At 34.7% G+C, this 17,506-nt stretch overlaps 3 protein-coding genes, 1 non-coding gene and 1 pseudogene across 4 annotated transcripts; 4 read left to right on the top strand and 1 right to left on the bottom strand.

The window, feature by feature from the left end:
* Positions 1-2,012: 2,012 nt before the first annotated feature.
* On the top strand, positions 2,013-3,062 carry LOC120137537 (annotated as a pseudogene).
* A 2,774-nt stretch (positions 3,063-5,836) lies between these two features.
* LOC120137545 (eukaryotic initiation factor 4A-8-like) lies at positions 5,837-9,305 on the top strand. The gene is made up of 5 exons (XM_039153274.1): positions 5,837-6,020; positions 7,537-7,606; positions 7,737-7,843; positions 7,967-8,397; positions 8,503-9,305. The coding sequence occupies exons 2-5, from the start codon at positions 7,539-7,541 to the stop codon at positions 9,136-9,138; spliced, it is 1,242 nt and encodes a 413-aa protein (XP_039009205.1). The 5' UTR covers positions 5,837-6,020; positions 7,537-7,538; the 3' UTR covers positions 9,139-9,305.
* On the top strand, positions 6,869-6,971 carry LOC120137626. The gene has a single exon (XR_005517444.1). It is a non-coding gene; the product is annotated as a small nucleolar RNA snoR98 (small nucleolar RNA).
* A 536-nt stretch (positions 9,306-9,841) lies between the features above and the next one.
* On the top strand, positions 9,842-10,467 carry LOC120137546. The gene has a single exon (XM_039153275.1). It carries the CDS (start codon positions 9,976-9,978, stop codon positions 10,312-10,314), a length of 339 nt encoding a protein of 112 aa, XP_039009206.1. The 5' UTR covers positions 9,842-9,975; the 3' UTR covers positions 10,315-10,467.
* Positions 10,468-10,962: 495 nt separating this feature from the next.
* On the bottom strand, positions 10,963-16,675 carry LOC120137544 (probable phospholipid-transporting ATPase 4). Its single transcript, XM_039153273.1, has 10 exons — positions 16,605-16,675; positions 14,395-16,274; positions 14,189-14,299; positions 13,780-14,056; positions 13,608-13,696; positions 13,410-13,482; positions 13,103-13,312; positions 12,850-12,975; positions 12,005-12,196; positions 10,963-11,910 (listed from the first exon to the last, which is right to left on the bottom strand). Exons 2-10 carry the CDS (start codon positions 16,179-16,181, stop codon positions 11,239-11,241), a joined length of 3,537 nt encoding a protein of 1,178 aa, XP_039009204.1. The 5' UTR covers positions 16,182-16,274; positions 16,605-16,675; the 3' UTR covers positions 10,963-11,238.
* Positions 16,676-17,506: the final 831 nt, after the last annotated feature.

Consider the following 17,506-nt stretch of genomic DNA (forward strand, 5'->3'; position numbering starts at 1 on the left):
TTAACCCAACAATAACAAAATCGGTAAAATAAATTTTTTTAATGATAAAATTAGTAAACACAAATTATACAATTTTTTAAAAAATTCTTTATTATAAACATCAAATACAATAAAATAATATTATTTATTAACAAAATAATAATATTATTTTTAAAATATTAGAATAATTTATTTAATATTATTTATGTCAATATTACTATTAAAATATAATATTTATATTTTTATAAATAAAAAATTATGATTATTATATTTTATTAAAATAAATTTATTATAAATTATATTTATTATTTATTATAATAAGAATAATATATCATTAATTATATTATAATGAGAGAATAGTGAAACATATGTGTCGATACATTTTCAAAAAGTATCGACACATATGTTACATCGAAATCGATAATTATAATGTAATAGGTAAATTTACAATGTAACCGGTATAAATATACTGATTTTATGAGAGAATAGGTCAACATAATGTATTGACAAAAATTTAAAAAGTGTCGATACATTTTGTCCATAATGAATGCTAAACGAGGTGCACACATAAAGTGTTGATACATTTATTAAAAGTATCGATCCCAAAAACATCGAAACCGATAATTACAATGTAATAGGTAAATTTATAATGTACTCGGTATAAATATACCGGTTTTATGATAAAATAGGTCTACATAATGTATCGACACATTCGATACTTTTTTTCAGAATGAATGCCCAACGAGGTGCACACATAAAGTGTCGATACATTTAAAATTGTATCGATCCTAAAAACATCAAAACTGATAATTATAATGTAATAGATAAATTTGCAATGTTTATTTTAAAAATATTTTTTTTAATAAATAATATTATTTTATTGTTATCCTTGGTAATGTTTTAAGTGTTTACCTATTATGTTGTAATAACAAATTAAGTAATTAACAAAATAATGTTATATAAGCAGTTATTACTTAACTTGTACGTTATAAAAAGTATTAATGATTTTTTACGTCATTAAAAACAAAAGAATTCTTATAATAAATAAATAATCTTTGTAATTCCTTTATAAATTACGTTAATATGTATGTAATAATTAGATAATAAATATTTTTTACAATTCATAAATAATTTATTTTTAAATAATATTCTTATTATATTACATTGTAAACTTAATTACAAGATGTAATTATTATTTTTGTTAATAAATTAATATAAAAAATATTATAATCAATTAACGTAGATTTTTTTATAACGTACAAGTTAAGTAATAACAAAATAATGTTATTACATTATAATAAAAGTACAAGTTATTTTAAAATAACAAAAATAATAATTAACCAGTTATTTTATCATTTGTAACATTTTAAGTGTTTACCTAATATGTTGTAATAACAAATTAAGTAATTAACCTATTTTATTATATAAGCGCTACCTATTACGTTATATAAGCGTTACCTAATATGTTATTGTGTTTGATAATATTTTCAGTAATTAACCTATTTTATTATATAAGTGTTACCTATTACATATATAAGTGGTACCTAATATGTTATCGTGCTTGATAATGTTTCTAGTAATTAACCTATTTTATTATATAAGCGCTACCTATTTTATTATATAAGCGCTACCTATTACATTATATAAGCGCTACCTAATATGTTATTGTGTTTGATAATGTTTATAATAATTAACCTATTTTATTATATAAGTGATACCTATTACATTATATAAGCGGTACCTAATATATTATTATGTTTAATAATGTTTCCAGTAATTAACCTATTTTATTATATAAGCGCTACCTATTATATTATATAAACAGTACCTAATATGTTATTGTATTTGATAATATAACATAACCGATTTAAATTTTAACCGATCACATTATTTTTTAACCTATTTTTAAACGTCGTACAGTAGAACTTCCCAAACCCTAGCCTCTCTCTCCTTTCTCTCAACCTATTTTTTTTAATATTTTTGTGTCGGCTTCCCGGTTCAACCGACAAATATAACGAACCAAAAGCACATGACCAACGTAGAATCCTTCATTCTGCTTGCAACATCGAAAGTCGCCTCTCCGTTCTCTCGCATAAAACCAAACCCTAACTTGAACCAAACACGCATGGCTCATCACGGCGGCTCTTACCCTGAATCGGAACCAAACACCCGCCTCTACAATCCATACCAGGACCTGAACCTCCAGGTTCCCATTAACAACCTTTACAAGCTACCAACCTCCCCGGAGTTCCTCTTCGCCGAGGAATCCCTCCACCAGCGCCGTTCCTGGGGCGAAAATCTGACCTTTTATACCGGATCAGCTTATTTAGGCGGCTCTGTATCCGGCGCAGCCGTCGGGCTCTTCTCGGCTTTCAGGAATTTCGAGCAAGGCGATACTTTGAAACTCAAGATCAATCGGATCTTGAATAGTTCAGGTCATACGGGTCGATCATGGGGGAATAGAATCGGTGTTGTGGGCTTGATTTATGCGGGGACGGAAAGTGGGGTCGTAGCGGTGACTGACCGTGATGATGTCTGGAGTAGCGTGGCGGCGGGTCTTGCAACGGGAGCTGTTTGTCGGGCTGCAAGAGGGTGAGGTCTGCTGCGGTTGCCGGTGCGCTTGGAGGGTTGGCAGCTGGAGCCGTGGTTGCCGGGAAGCAAGTCTTGAAGAGATATGTCCCAATTTAAAACGCGAAAAAAAAACCTGAAATCTTCTATTCTATGAGTTTATATTTCGTTAAATAATTTTTTTGATGGTGGTAGGATAATTATTGGGAAAATTTGATATTAGGTTTTGTAGGAATTAAAATTTATGTAATATTGATGTGATGAATAATGGTGTGTGCCTGACGTTTAATGATTTCTTAAATTTCTTTGTTCGAGATTAATAGATCGGTATTCGATCAAACATGTGTTTTCTCTTTGTCCATTCTCTACTTAATTGTGATAAATGGTAATTAGGAATTTCTTATTGTTAGTTGATTCTGTTCTTTGTAACCGGACTCTTCAAATTTTCAATTACTTTTGTTGGATAACACACATATTCGAACTTCGGAATGATCTCCAAGCATACGAACAAACTTTAAAAATGATTGAGACATATACTTGTATGCAACATTCGTCCCTCATCTGGGTAATTTTATGTATTGTTGGTTATATGCTTGTTGTTGTAGGGGGAAAAGATTCCATGTTAGTAGCTTTTCTTAGATGTTCTTGTATACCTGGGAACCATTTTAGGCATGATTGAAGGTGAAATTTCGTAGAAATTAAGTTGCTGCCTTGTTTTCTGAAAGAAAGAAGTGAAATGTGTGTGGAACTAGTCGAAGAATACTAAGTTAATGTTTGATATTCGACTATCAGCAGAACATAGTTTGAGATCCTTATTGCATTTTATGTGTTGTAACTTCATAGGCGGATATGATGTTGTGTATGTGTTACAATTGTCCTGTTTTCTGGCTTGTTTCTCAGTCGGTAATGGTAAAAATTGATGATCCCATCCCATGCATCAAGTCCCAATTTTGTCAAAGCATATGTGCGCAGGCATTGCAACTTAGCTTCTGATAACAGAAGTGTCTCAAACCTCCTCAGGCAATATGCATTTGATCAGGCATACACTTTGTGCACCTAGGCACAATTCATAAACAAACATGGCCTGGTTGAAGTTCTTTTTAATTTATTTTAGTTGATCTTTCTTCATTATTTGTACTTTTTACTAGTGAGAAAAGGGATAATATCAAACTCTCTACTTCTCAATATTTGAGTATTCGACAACACACATTAATTCAATATTTGATCGTTTGACAACATACAGCGACTATACACACACATGGACACATGCAAAATGTACGTGTATATATTGCACGCCCTGTATCTTAAGTTCATACAAAGATTTTAGTGGCTGTGCCCTGATTGTGTCCTTCTGCTTTTCCTACTTCTAGGGTCAGGTGCTCAAGGTTGGTTGTGCATGTCAAAGTTTGTGGTACTATGTTTAAATAACCCAGGAACTGCATAAGCTTTGGTTTGTTTTAGTGTTTAAAGTCTAGTAATTAAAACAAATATGTAGGAGTGAAATTCCTTTCAAGTTAATTTAGTAGTTATGTTTGTTTATGCATTTATTATACATTTTCCATAGCTGTTTGATTATTTGCAGCAACGTAACCAACCTCTGTGATATTAGTTTTGGTATCTGGTCTTGTGGTGAGTGTCCGATATGAGTATATTTTTTGTCTTTGGACTAGAGTTGACATAAGTTTTGATACATGAACTCGTGATGAATGTCGGATACGAATATATTTTTTCCCACTGCAACTTGATGGAAAAGTATGCTGTCGATTACTTGATGGCAAGCCTTGGTTAGTGTTATAGACCTTATGTTGCCATTTAAACTCACAAATCATTGTGTTATATCAGGAGATCAATAATAACATGGGAAAGTTTCAAAGTTTAAGAAGTAGTATGAGGAAAAGAAAATGTTGTGGGATTAAGTTGGAAAAAATTGGCCAAGTTAGGGACAGAATGTTACTTATCGCTATTATGCCTAATGTGGATCAAAGTAGAAGAATGCCCGATATGCCAAATGGAGTTTTGGATCAAGTGTGTGTTTTAATGGAAACAGAAAGGGTGAAATGAAAAAAAAAATCCTCACCAAGAAATAAATAAAAGAAAAGAAGCAAAATCATAAATGATACTATGAAGTAGGACCGTAAATGAGACGAGACAAATCGCAAGTTACTCGAGATTGATTCAGTCAAAGCTTGATAAATACTCGATTCGAATAGACTCGAGCCCGATTCGAGGTCTTAACGAGTTGAAACGAGCTGTGATACTCCACTCGAAATGCTCATGAATAGTTAAAAAATATAATATAATAAGATTTTATTTTTTTTAAAAATAAATTATTAATAATATTAGCATTTATGTGTTCATCTTAAAAAAAAATGAAATAAAAGATCTTAATGTATCTAAGGTTCATGTTCATGTTCGAGGTTGAGTTTGAGGCTTCAATCAAATTAAGTTTAAGGATTTTTTTTTTCACTTTAAGCTTTTTCGAACTTTAGTTCATGATTTCGAGTCGAATCGAGTTCAATAATACTCGAACTCAATTCGAATAGTTTACACCCCTGCTATGAAGGTGGGTGAGGTAAGAGCAGAAGTCAAATGCCATATTTATAAATAATGGATATGCATGCTTTCTTCGTTTACAAGAATTCTCCTTTCTTGTGAAATCCTAACTTTACAAAACTCGATCCATTAATATTAGACAATTAAAAGAATTTCGTATTTAGATGTGTATAGATCACAATTTAAAAGTCATTCATTTGTCGTAAATAATTTATATAGATTTATTAATCTCTTATTTGATTATTTAAGCAGTGACTTTTACTTGAAGATAAAATAATAGTCTACGTGAAGAATTAGAACGGGAGGACAACAAATAATAATAATAATAATAATTATATAATTATTAATAATGAAAAATACATGATAAAAATAACGTTTTTGTTAGCCGATCAATTAAATAATGTTAAGAGACTGGTGAATTGACTATTTTAGAATTGTATGATCAATCTTCCTTAGAATCAATCGATTTTTTTTCTTTCTTTAAGTGCAGAGAAAATAATTTCTACAAGCAAAAACGATCTCAGTTAATTTTAAAAAGTCTTGTTAAGTTAAAAAAGCATTTTTAATATAACATTTTTAAGAAAGTAGGGCCAATCCAACTCAACTATAAGGAATTATTGTAAAAAAGGAAGGGCAAATAAGTAAAAGAACGAGAAGCAAAGAAAGTGTTTTTGATGGGATGTAAGAGTTGTAGGCCAAGCAAGGGTTAGTCGAAAGAGCTGAAAACCCATACTATAAAAACCTAAAAGAGAAGCCGATTCCCAGCACTTTAGATTTGTTCTTCCTGTCGTTGTGTTTTTGCCTTGGCTCTCTCTCTCTCTCTCTTTGTTCTTAAACTCCACGGCGCAGATCCGAGAAGTATCTGATTCGCGATAAAAAATTTACCCTTTGCTCTTCTTACTCACTTCATCTGCTTTCAGGTTGCTCCTTTTCCTTTAACCTTTTCTCATCTTTATTCCTTTTTGGTTTGGGTATTTGTGTTTTATTGGATTCCTGTTGAATCTTTTTTTTTTGTTTTGATTTGTTGTTTATTGGATTTTTTATACTGTCTGGGATCTGACTTTGATCTGCTCTCTGTTTATTTTTTTTGGGGTTTGGTTTTCAGATTTATCGGTTTATGTCTATGACTTGTGGGGTTTCTTTTCTTTTTTCCTTTGTAGTTTGAGATTTGATAGATTAGCCGTCTTGAGTCTCAGCTAGACTAGCTTTTCTATCTTTGTTTATCAAAAGCAAACAAAAAAATTGAATAGGAAACGAAGGATTTTAGAAAGTTTATAGTAACCAAAGCTTCTGTTCTTTAAATAACAGTTATAGAATTGACATTTCCAGGTAACCTGTTCTTTTTTGGTTGCAAAAGGATCTTAAGTTTTAGTATTGAAATTTCCAGCTCTTGGATTGAAATCTGACAATTAGTTTAAGGCCGTTATATAACAAGTATGCTATTCCTGGTTTGAGTTGAAATCTGTATCTATTGTCACTGTTTGAATTGATTAGAGTATGTTGCCTGCTATTAGGATTATCTAACACAGTTTTTTTTGTACATAATCTTCAGGCAGGCTAATTGTGTAAATAACATAAACATGTATTAACATTAGAATGGATGTATGATTAATTGAGGAGTGATGATTATGTGTTCCCTAGAAGTGTCTTCAGTATATTAGTGATAAGAGTGTGTTAAACGGTTTTCCTTTTTAGTGCCTGGCCCTGGGTAGAATGTTGGAGAAGTGGGCAATGTGGTGTCTGGTAGAGGATTCTGATCAAAATATCAGATAGCCATCTGCTTCTTCGTATCTTCTCCAGATATTAAATCAGAATTTATTGCTTGTGCTTTGCTTTTCATGGAGTGCAAGTTTGGCTATTCTTTTACATCTTTCTCAAAATGGGAAGATCGTCACCTTTTCCATAAAGTCGAAGTTAACATTTGTGTAATTAACGTAAACCTGTATTATGATCAGAATGGATGTGTAATTAACCGAAGAGTGATGATCACGTGTCCCTACAAATTTTCTTCAGTATATTTCATGTGTGGTGATGTCTTTGTGGAGGTAATAATGTGTTAAGAGTTCACTTTTTAGGTGGTTGGCTGTGGTTGGAATATTGCAGAGGTGGGCAATATGCTATCTATACTTGATTCTGATCAAAATATTAGATAGCCATTGCCTCTTTGCATCTTCTCCTGATATTAAAGCAGAAATTAATGCTTGTGCTGTGCTTCTCATAGAGTGCAAGTTTGTCTCTTCTTTTACATCCTTGTTAACATGGAAAGGCATAAACCTTAATTGCAAAACATATTCATTGTTAATATTAAATCTTTTGGTGCTTGTATAATAGGCAACAAATTGTTCTATTTATCGGTATCTATTATATTCTTAGACTTAAAGCTTTAATTTGTGAGTTGTACTATGTTTAATTGCTGATTTTTTCTTGTCTCTGCAGTCATGGCAGGTTTGACACCAGAAGGATCCCAATTTGATGCTCGTCAATATGACCAGAAAATGAGTGACTTGTAAATTTTCTTGTTTGTAGATCACACATGTTTCTCTTTGCCAATGCTTTTCTATTATACTTTATGCACACATAAGCATAATGCTATTTGCTTTACCATTTGCTGATGCTTATGTGGTTGGAACTTACAGGCTCCAGACTGATGGAGATGATTTTTTCACAAGTTATGATGAAGTTTCTGACAGTTTTGATGCAATGGGACTTCAAGAGAACCTTCTGAGGGGTATCTATGCATATGGTATGTGGTACATCGAATAAAAAGTAATGTACTATATTTTCATAATTGTAGAATTTTTTATGTTTTATTGTGGCTAATTTATGCTGAAAAACCCTGTTCCCTTGTCCAAAATAAATTACCTAGGTTTTGAGAAGCCTTCTGCTATCCAGCAGAGAGGAATTGTTCCATTCTGCAAAGGTCTTGATGTGATTCAGCAGGCACAATCTGGAACGGGGAAGACAGCGACTTTCTGCTCTGGAATTCTCCAGCAACTTGACTATGCTGTAGTCCAATGCCAGGCTCTGGTTTTGGCACCCACTAGGGAGCTGGCACAACAGATTGAGAAAGTGATGCGAGCACTTGGTGATTACCTAGGTGTTAAGGTCCATGCTTGTGTTGGGGGGACAAGTGTTCGTGAGGATCAGCGCATACTTCAAAGTGGTGTTCATGTTGTTGTTGGTACTCCCGGTCGTGTCTTTGACATGTTGAGAAGGCAGTCACTTCGTCCTGATTACATTAAGATGTTCGTCTTGGATGAGGCTGATGAGATGCTCTCCCGTGGTTTTAAGGACCAGGTTATTGATTTCATCATGTTAATTTCCCTTTTGAATGATTTCAAGTTTTAAGAGGTTAGGTTTTGATTCATTTGTTGCTCTAATAATGTTTGTTATGTCTTTCAGATCTATGATATCTTCCAGTTGCTTCCATCCAAGATTCAGGTTGGAGTGTTTTCTGCCACAATGCCACCTGAAGCCCTCGAGATTACTAGGAAATTCATGAATAAACCTGTGAGAATTTTGGTTAAGCGTGATGAGTTAACCCTTGAGGGTATCAAGCAATTCTATGTGAATGTTGAAAAGGAAGAATGGAAGCTTGAAACACTCTGTGATCTGTATGAGACCCTGGCCATTACCCAGAGTGTCATTTTCGTCAATACAAGGCGTAAGGTCGACTGGTTAACTGACAAGATGCGAAGTCGTGACCACACAGTTTCTGCCACCCATGGAGACATGGACCAGAATACTCGTGACATCATCATGCGTGAATTCCGCTCTGGTTCTTCTCGTGTTCTCATAACCACCGACCTCCTGGCTCGTGGTATTGATGTGCAGCAAGTCTCTCTAGTCATAAACTATGATCTGCCAACTCAACCAGAAAACTACCTCCACCGTATTGGACGAAGTGGAAGGTTTGGAAGAAAAGGTGTGGCCATCAACTTTGTGACCACAGATGATGAGAGAATGCTGTTTGACATCCAGAAATTCTACAATGTGATCGTCGAGGAGCTTCCATCAAATGTTGCTGATCTCCTGTGAAGAGAGAGTACCCTTTTTGATGATTGTTTCGGCAAGGTGGTTTTGTTGTTTCGGCAAGTCTTATTTAACTTGCCCTTTCGCATGTTCTTTTTTGCTTATCTAGTGCCTTAACGTTGTTCTTAAACATATCTGACCATTTAATGGTATGGGTCCTACACAATTGCTCCATAATGATTGTCCAGTTTTTACCCACTCCTTTGTGGTGGGTTTAATGTGTTATTTCAAGCTTTTATGCAGCAGTTGGGGGTTTCTTAGATTGTCTTTCTTCTAGCTTATATAAAAACTATGAAATTTTCTCTGCAAATCTCAGCAAAATTCTATAATGATGAGATTTTCACTAATGTAATCATGTTTGTTCTCGAAAATTAAACTCCAAAATATAATATCATAGTATCTTTATTTAAATATCCTCCCTTAATTTCGAGATTTGAAGATTGATCATGAGATAAATTCTCTAATGCCTATTAAACTACCATAGTCAAATTAAAATCCTATTAATCTCCATTGATTTGAAATTTGTGATCTTTGATTTTATTTTAATTATTTTCTTTAGATTAAATCTTCCAATTATTCATTCACTTGGTCAAACATAAGCCATTCCACGCGGCAAATACCCAGCAATGAAGGTTCAAAGTTAGCCTTTAACTGCCCCAGTTTGCGGCCTCAACTGTCTTGTGGTGTGATTCTTTAAGTAGAAACTGTCACATGTCACTCATTCATTTCTTCACAATAATCAACAACTACACAAATTTATTTCTCCTCCCCCACAGCTAAACCCTTCATCCTTGAACAATCCTTTTCTTCAATTTTCATGCAAATTTTCTTTTATTTACTTTGATGGAGCAGTTCAGATCCAAATCATACAAGGATGGTGGAGAAATGCAGATGGAAAGTTACAGTGGAGGAGGCACAAGGAACATGCAAGACCTGAGATCTTACAGTGCAAGTTCTGCTCAACAAAACCAGCTTGGGAAGGAGATTAAGGTGAAGAAAAGCAAAAGCTCAATTGGGTCTTCTTCAAAAAGCTGGAGTTTTACTGATCCTGAGCTGCAGAGGAAGAAGAGGGTTGTTAGCTACAAGGCTTATGCAGTCGAAGGCAAGACGAAAGGGTCTTTGAGGAAGAGCTTCAGGTGGATCAAGGACACCTACACCCAAGTTGTCTACGGTTCTCAGTGATCCATGGCCATGGACAATCTCTTGTTTTCTCTCTCTTTTCTCTTTTTGTTTTGTTTGAGGTTTGTGCTTTACTGTATTGGTGAATGATGGAGAAGTAAGATTTAGGGGTAAGTTTTCTCTTGAATCTGATATTCTCATCAACTATGGAATTTGGACAATGGTGTTTCTTGGTACAATAAGGTCTTCTGCAAAATTCATGCACATTGTGAATTTTCTGGAATTGAATGAACATGTTATTGATTTCTTAGATTGTTACTGATACAGTAAAAATTACATTAATACTATCATATTTTAAACATAATTATACACTAGATTAAACGTCGGATTCATTTCATAATACTCCTGCCATCAACTAAGGCAGTAAATTGGATCACCATCAACTGCTGCAGTGCTGAGTTCAATTGCAACAGAGTCATGTGGAGATCTCCTTTGAGCTCACCACAGAAGTTACTGATTCATAGTCCAACATATTATTGATGGAAACCATACTGTTACTAGAATATCAAATGCTGATTCAACGCTTCCAAATTGCCACTCCCTAATGAACCGGAGGTCGAACTGGCATTACCGTTTGTCTTTTAGACACGTACTCACATCTAACACTCATTCGGATCATGACGCTTGGAAAACGGAAAAGATTGGAGTTGCTTCAAATCCTAGTTTTTTTCCTATACATGTACAAAGTTTCAACATTCTACATTGTACAAGAGTTGCATCAACAAGCCAAGAAAATGCAAGTCTTAAACAATGATCGGACGTTTCTTCCGACTACTTCCACAGGTCACAGCTGCTACATTTGTGTAAATAACTAATAAATAATTAACCGATAATATAAAGGAGGCAAGAAAAGTGATGATGCGAATGGCCAGAAAAGAAAAAACCATAAACATACTTCAAAATGAAAACTAGACTGAATGTGTGTTGTTATGATGAAGGGGCCGGACCATGAATTTCAGAAGACAGATGCTTTCTTTGCAACTTCACTTTTAACTGCCTGATCTTTGCATCTACCCTTGCTGTGAACCCGATCATGGTCTTTTCTCTTGCCTTTGATCGCTCCCTACTCCACATGCGTTGATCCTCGACGTCTTTCTTGTAATACTTGATCTCTTGGATGATATGATGATCCAATGGGTGGAAACATCTTTGGTAAGATATATGGGCCAAGTACGGGAGGTTACAAGTGATGGTTACTAAGAGGGTGGCCATCCAATAGCTGGGTGCAGGAGCGAGAACTTCCACTAGAAGTTGGTAGACGTTACCAGATGTAGTCGGTGATAGCATGCCATAAACAAAGAGAAACAAATACCACATGATGATGCTGCCCCATATGAATAGGTATTGGATCCATGTGAAGTGGCTCATCGTAAACGCAATCTGGCAATTGAGCGCCCAAATGATGCAAGTGAACATTGTTGTCCCCAAGGCATCCATATCGGCAGTCTGACCTCCAGCACAGAAAGCTTGATCGTAGAAGATGAAAATATTGAGGAAGAAAACAATGAGAGAGGAATAAAGACCATTCCCAATCCACCCGAGTATCTTATACCAGTCGAAAAACAAATTTTTAGGTCCTTGCTTATATAATGCAGGAAACTGCAACACAGATAGGCATACAAAATGTCTTATAATAAAGTCCCTCGTAGCTTGGATAAATTTTGTTAATAAGAAAATTGTTTTACAGACTTACCTGTAAGCAGATCTCAGAGGAGACATCTTGCTCAAAAGCTCCTAGTGAGATTACGGGCAATGATGTAAGAACAACATTGAATAATAACATGTACCAATCAACGTAAACTGATTGTCCAGAAAATCCTGCAAATGCCTCAAAGTAGAAGAGAGTGAGGCCGAATGCTATGTTCTTGTAGAAGAAATAGCAAACCTGAAGGTCAAAATGGTACGGAATTAGAGGTCGACCAAGCATAAAGAGTGCAATAAAATGAAAAATGCAGGTAATCCCTCATGATTACCATCTGCGCGATCCTCTTATAACACCAGTGTCCATGGACAACAAGAAGTCTTTCCAAGAAACGGAATTGGGCAATGGAGAAGTCGCTGGCCATTACAGCCTGCAAAAATGGGACGATTTAGGTAATTCACTAACATGCAAAAATAAATCGTCTTAAAAAGCATCATGTAATAGAGAAAAACAGCTAAAACCTAAGTATAATACTTAAATAAAAATCATTAAATATATCTAACAAGATAGGGAAGAAAACATTTATCAGCAGTTGACATCCAAATGCCGAACATTTTAGCAAGTCATTGCTGCTAAACATATATAAGAACAGTCCAAAGAACTCTAACAATAACTTTATCTCCCAATACGGATGGAAGCAAATAAACAGCTATGGTTCACATCTATTACTAACTGAACAGAAGTGCAACTGACGAGAATGATGAAGCTCAAAATTTTGACTACTTCGAATTCACAAATATAAATATCCTTAATATGATACTACGTAAAAGATTCATTTGCTACTAGCGTTACACGAATGTTTTGCAACTGTAAGAAGAGTGAGATATGTTACCAACCTGCATACCTTCCACGCCACTGATGCCAACTCCAATGTCAGCTTCTTTAATCATTCCGACATCATTTGCGCCATCACCAATAGCTAAGGTGGTTTTCCCAGTTCCTTCTTTTACTAATCTTGTTACCTGGTACCAAATAAATTTACTAAATAAAGATAAGATATGATAAGATCTCTACCATCAAGCATATAATCTGATTTGATTCTGTAAAAGATTAGAAACAGACTGGGAGGGAAGGAAAAAGATATCTTACTAGTGCCTTCTGCTTAGGAGACACACGACAGCATATGACAGACGCACACTGAACAGCTAAGAATAAGAAGTGCCTTTTCATATCATCGTCCAAGGCAAATGCAAGAGTCTTTCCATCAACGATCAACGCAAATGCAGCATGTGAATCTTTTTCGAGTTTGATCATTTGCGAAGCTTTGGTTATTTGCGACAGTATGTCCTCCTTAACTACCTAAACAATAACGAAAAGTGGAAGTCTGACATTGATAAAAACAATTTCCTGAAGAAAATTTTTTGTCTTTCAAGAGAAAGAAATACATATTACATACCTCTCTAGCATCTGAATTAATGGCTGTAATACAGACCTGCTTCATGCCTTGCCTAAGAAGACTGCAAGCATATCTGCATCACAAAAAGAAACTTTTCTAAATTGCTTTCATACTGCATCTATCAACTGAAAAATACAATTTCAGGTTCTGATTAGAAGAGTTAAAAGAAAGTTCAATATTGAATGGAAAGAGACGGACCCAATATTTACAGCAGTTTCCGTCTTGTCCCCTGTCAAAACCCAGATCTTCAGACCAGCCTGAGCAAGTTTATCTATACATTGGGGTACCTGAAACAAAGAGAAGATGAATCTGGTTGATGTAAACCAAAAAAATAAGTTTCTTAGAGAAAGCAAGCAGGAATAACACGTACTCCCTTTTGCAATTTGTCTTCCACAGCAGTAGCACCAATAAGAATCAAATCCCTCTCCATCATCTCTGCAACATTTTCAAGCATTCTCTCTCTATCTGCCCCAACTGAAGTTTTTGCTTTCTGAAAGTCATCGTTCCAAGCAGAGTACTCAGACTCCCCAAGCTTTTTATAGGCCAGTGCCAATGTTCGCAATCCAGCTTCTGCATACTCATTCAAATGCCTAGTGGTATCTTCCTCATACAATCTTCCATTCTTTGATAGTCTGTCAAAAATAACACTGCACCAAACAGAGTAATGATAAATCAGCCAAACACAAATCATCACCCCATTAAAGATACAAACTGGTGTAGGGTACCTTGTGCATCTATTACTACCTTGAACAAGTCATCGGGGCTACAGAGAGACTAACCTGTCAGCACCTTTACACAGAAGAAGAATCTGCCCCTCTTCATTCCTTACAATTACTGTCATTCGCTTTCTTTTGCTAGTAAATTCCAACATATTTAGAATTTTGAACTCCCTACAAGATGCCCCAGAGGACCATTAAGACGCTAAAACATAGGAATTCAGGAGAGATTAGCAAAGAGCACAAATATTGTGAATTGGTTTACCCACCTGTCAGTTGCTTGCCCTGAAGCTGAATATCTTTCATGGACAAACACACTTGATTGAGTTCTTTTAAAAAACTCAAAACCAAATTCTCTGGCTGCAACAAGAAAGGCTCCTTCATCAGGTGACTCTGATTCATACGTATAACTGCCGGTTTCTTCATTCAGCTCAGGTACAGCAGTGTGACAAATTGCTAATATTCGAAAAAATAACATGATGGCATCTGCATTAGGCTCGTTCAACCAGTTCCCTTCCATTAGGCAGCTGTCCTGAAAGCTAAACCCTTTTATGGGAGGTTTAAGAACCATTTCATCCTTTGAAATAACACTTTCGAGTTCAATTTCTAGTTGCTTTCCCTTCTGCCTGAAATCAGTGGATCTTTCTACATCTTGATCCTCAAGGTCAGTAGCCATCTGCTGTGCTGCAGCAATTTCAACTTCACTAGAGCGCACACCGTATGCAGTACCGGCAATGGAACATTTGAGAAAATCCATTTGATTGCAGGTCAAAGTGCCCGTTTTATCTGAAAGGATTGTATCTACCTGGCCCAACTCCTCATTTAAATTTGATGTCCGTGCTTGAGCAGGATTCCCAGTTTCTTCATCATACATGTGTATGTCCTTATTAATAAAAGTTGCTTGCAAAACCTTCACCACCTCAATTGAAACATAAAGCGATATAGGTATTAAATACCCATAAAGTATGAGAGCAGTTATAAGATGGCCAATCCCTGATAATACTGGCCTTTTAGGATTATAATAATCATCCGTATTCTTAGGCTGCAGATACCACCAGTGTGGCATCTCAAACTTTGTTTTCACTGCAAAACCAATAGAGCTGATAAATGAGATCATCAGGAGGATGCTGAAAAGAACATATATTATATAATCCATTTTCCTTTCTATTTTGCTCCTTTTTGAAGGGGTCTTTGTAGCATTCTTCATGACTTTGCTATCATGACCGGTGAAAATCACAATTCCATAGACAAAAGCTGTATTACGCAGCTTTGAATCTCTAAGAAGAATTTGGCTAGGGTCAAGGGCATAAACCTCATCACTGTATTCAAAATTACCAATGAAGGTGTAAAGGCTAGGGTTGGGATCTTCACATTTAATTGTTCCTGTGAAGTTCTTGAAAGCCTCATCCTCATTCAAAGGTAATGTAACCTCCAAAGCTCTCTTCACCTTCAAGTTTGTCTCACCATCTAAATTCATAGTCTCAACGTAGCAAATTCCATCCTCATAACTTGATGACAGAAGTAGCAAATCTGCCGGAAAAAACTGATCTTTCTCCACTTTCACCACATCTCCAACCCGAAGCTTCTTCCATGACCTATTACCAAAAACACCTTCCCCCTTATGAAATTTTACCTTCCGATTATTAACCTTTATATCTTGCATAAACCTTTGCCAATCCTCTAAAGCTTCCTTTGCCATGCTAAGCCCTACAACAAAGACCAAGGGAGCAACCATGCTCTCAGCAGTAAATGGCGAGAGTGGTGAAAAAGAAACAATTGCAGCTCCAAGGAAATACAAATTGGCAACTCGGTGGAATTGTTCATACAAAGCCTTTGGTAAGAAAGTGAAAACATTGTACTTGGTCGTGGATACATGATTTGATCGATACTTAAAAGGTTTTTTATTGTGCATAAGAGGTTGGTTGCAAAGCACAATTCTGGAGTATCCAGGTCCGTCAAAAGAATGTGCCCCTTCTTCAGTAGCTCTAGGCCTAAGACATGTGAATGTATATAGATTACTCAGCCTGAGCTTTGCTCGAATCCCAACCCGTGTCATCTCTGAGAATCAACCTTTCAAGAAAAAAACAGTAGACAAGTGCCAAACAAAGGGTCCCCAAATCTAGTATTCACTGGTTCCAAGCTTTAAATCCTGAATTCACAAACACAAATGCAAATCAAACATCAGTACAGGACTAACATTAACAAATTGAAAATAAAACAAACTTCTAAAAGCACAAACATTCAGGAAAAAATGTTATATTTAAAGTACATATGATATTTTCTAAGAAAATATATTTACTTAAGACAACAGTGAGAACAAAAACACATTGACGAAAGCTTACAAATTTGACCTTTCAAAAAACAGATCCTAAGAAACTGTTAACAGAAATACACACACACGCACACGCGCACACGAACAATACGGCCATTCCCTACGTAAAAATATCAAATTTATATCGTTGGGGGGAAAATCACATACCCAGTTTCACTTTTCACCTCAAATATTCAAACAAATAGCTCATGAAAACAGAAATGAAAGAACAAAGGAGACAATGGCGCTGCTAAAGCTTTGAAATTCATTGATATTTAACCCATAATAAAAGGAAACCTTTAAAAACTTAACCCCGAAGCAACAATTCTAAAAGGGGAAAAAAATAAAGAAAAAGGAAATGAAAAAAGAGGTACCTTGAATCTGGAAGCAAGTTCATCTTCAATACGGGAAAAGGAACAAGCAACTCCATTTGTAATAGAGCCGTTCCAAAAGGAGTAGCCAAATATTTTTGCTGATCACATAAGGAAGGGGAAGATTTCGTTTACTTAATTTACATTTTTGTTAATTATAATTAAGTATAAATTATTAATATTTAATATTATCAATTTTAATAACTAAATTTTTAATTTTTTTTTCCAAAAGTACACTTAACTTTTAGGGTGCGTTTATTTCACAGAATGTAAGATTACCAATAGTAACAAAAGATTATCGGGGAATATAATTACTAAAAATATTGTATTTTGTGTTTGGTTGGTTTAGTAGGGAGGTAAGATTACATTGTTTTGTTAAAGAAATAAAAAATTATTAGAATGTATATTTTATCAAATTGTCTTTATTATATATTTATTTTTTAACAAGTTGAATTCTACTATAATATTACTATAATTAATTTATAAATTTTCTTTAAAATTTTTAAATTCATAAAATTTATATAATTGTTTTACAAAATTGAAAAGATAAATAGGTTTCATGAAAGGGTAAATTTTTATTTTAACCCCTGAATTTCATATAAAATTTTAATTATAGATTTTTTTGTAAACTAAAATAGTTTAAGGATAAATTTGTAATTTAACCTTCGTAGAATTTTTATTTTTCAACGATAGAAGAAT

Source organism: Hibiscus syriacus, unplaced genomic scaffold (genome assembly GCF_006381635.1).
Source record: "Hibiscus syriacus cultivar Baekdansim isolate YM2019G1 unplaced genomic scaffold, ASM638163v2 tig00110674_pilon, whole genome shotgun sequence".
Lineage (NCBI taxonomy): Eukaryota > Viridiplantae > Streptophyta > Magnoliopsida > Malvales > Malvaceae > Hibiscus > Hibiscus syriacus.

Bases quoted from the DNA above. Each gene is read 5' to 3' on its own strand.
- LOC120137545 (XM_039153274.1), top strand. From the start codon at position 7,539: ATGGCAGGTTTGACACCAGAAGGATCCCAATTTGATGCTCGTCAATAT. The intron at 7,607-7,736 runs GTAAATTTTCTT...TGGAACTTACAG, and splicing joins GACCAGAAAATGAGTGACTT to GCTCCAGACTGATGGAGATG. The intron at 8,398-8,502 runs GTTATTGATTTC...TATGTCTTTCAG, and splicing joins CCCGTGGTTTTAAGGACCAG to ATCTATGATATCTTCCAGTT.
- LOC120137546 (XM_039153275.1), top strand. From the start codon at position 9,976: ATGGAGCAGTTCAGATCCAAATCATACAAGGATGGTGGAGAAATGCAG.
- LOC120137544 (XM_039153273.1), bottom strand. From the start codon at position 16,181: ATGACACGGGTTGGGATTCGAGCAAAGCTCAGGCTGAGTAATCTATAT. The intron at 14,300-14,394 runs GTGGGTAAACCA...GGCATCTTGTAG, and splicing joins TCAGGGCAAGCAACTGACAG to GGAGTTCAAAATTCTAAATA. The intron at 12,197-12,849 runs GTTGGTAACATA...TTTGACCTTCAG, and splicing joins GTGGCGTGGAAGGTATGCAG to GTTTGCTATTTCTTCTACAA.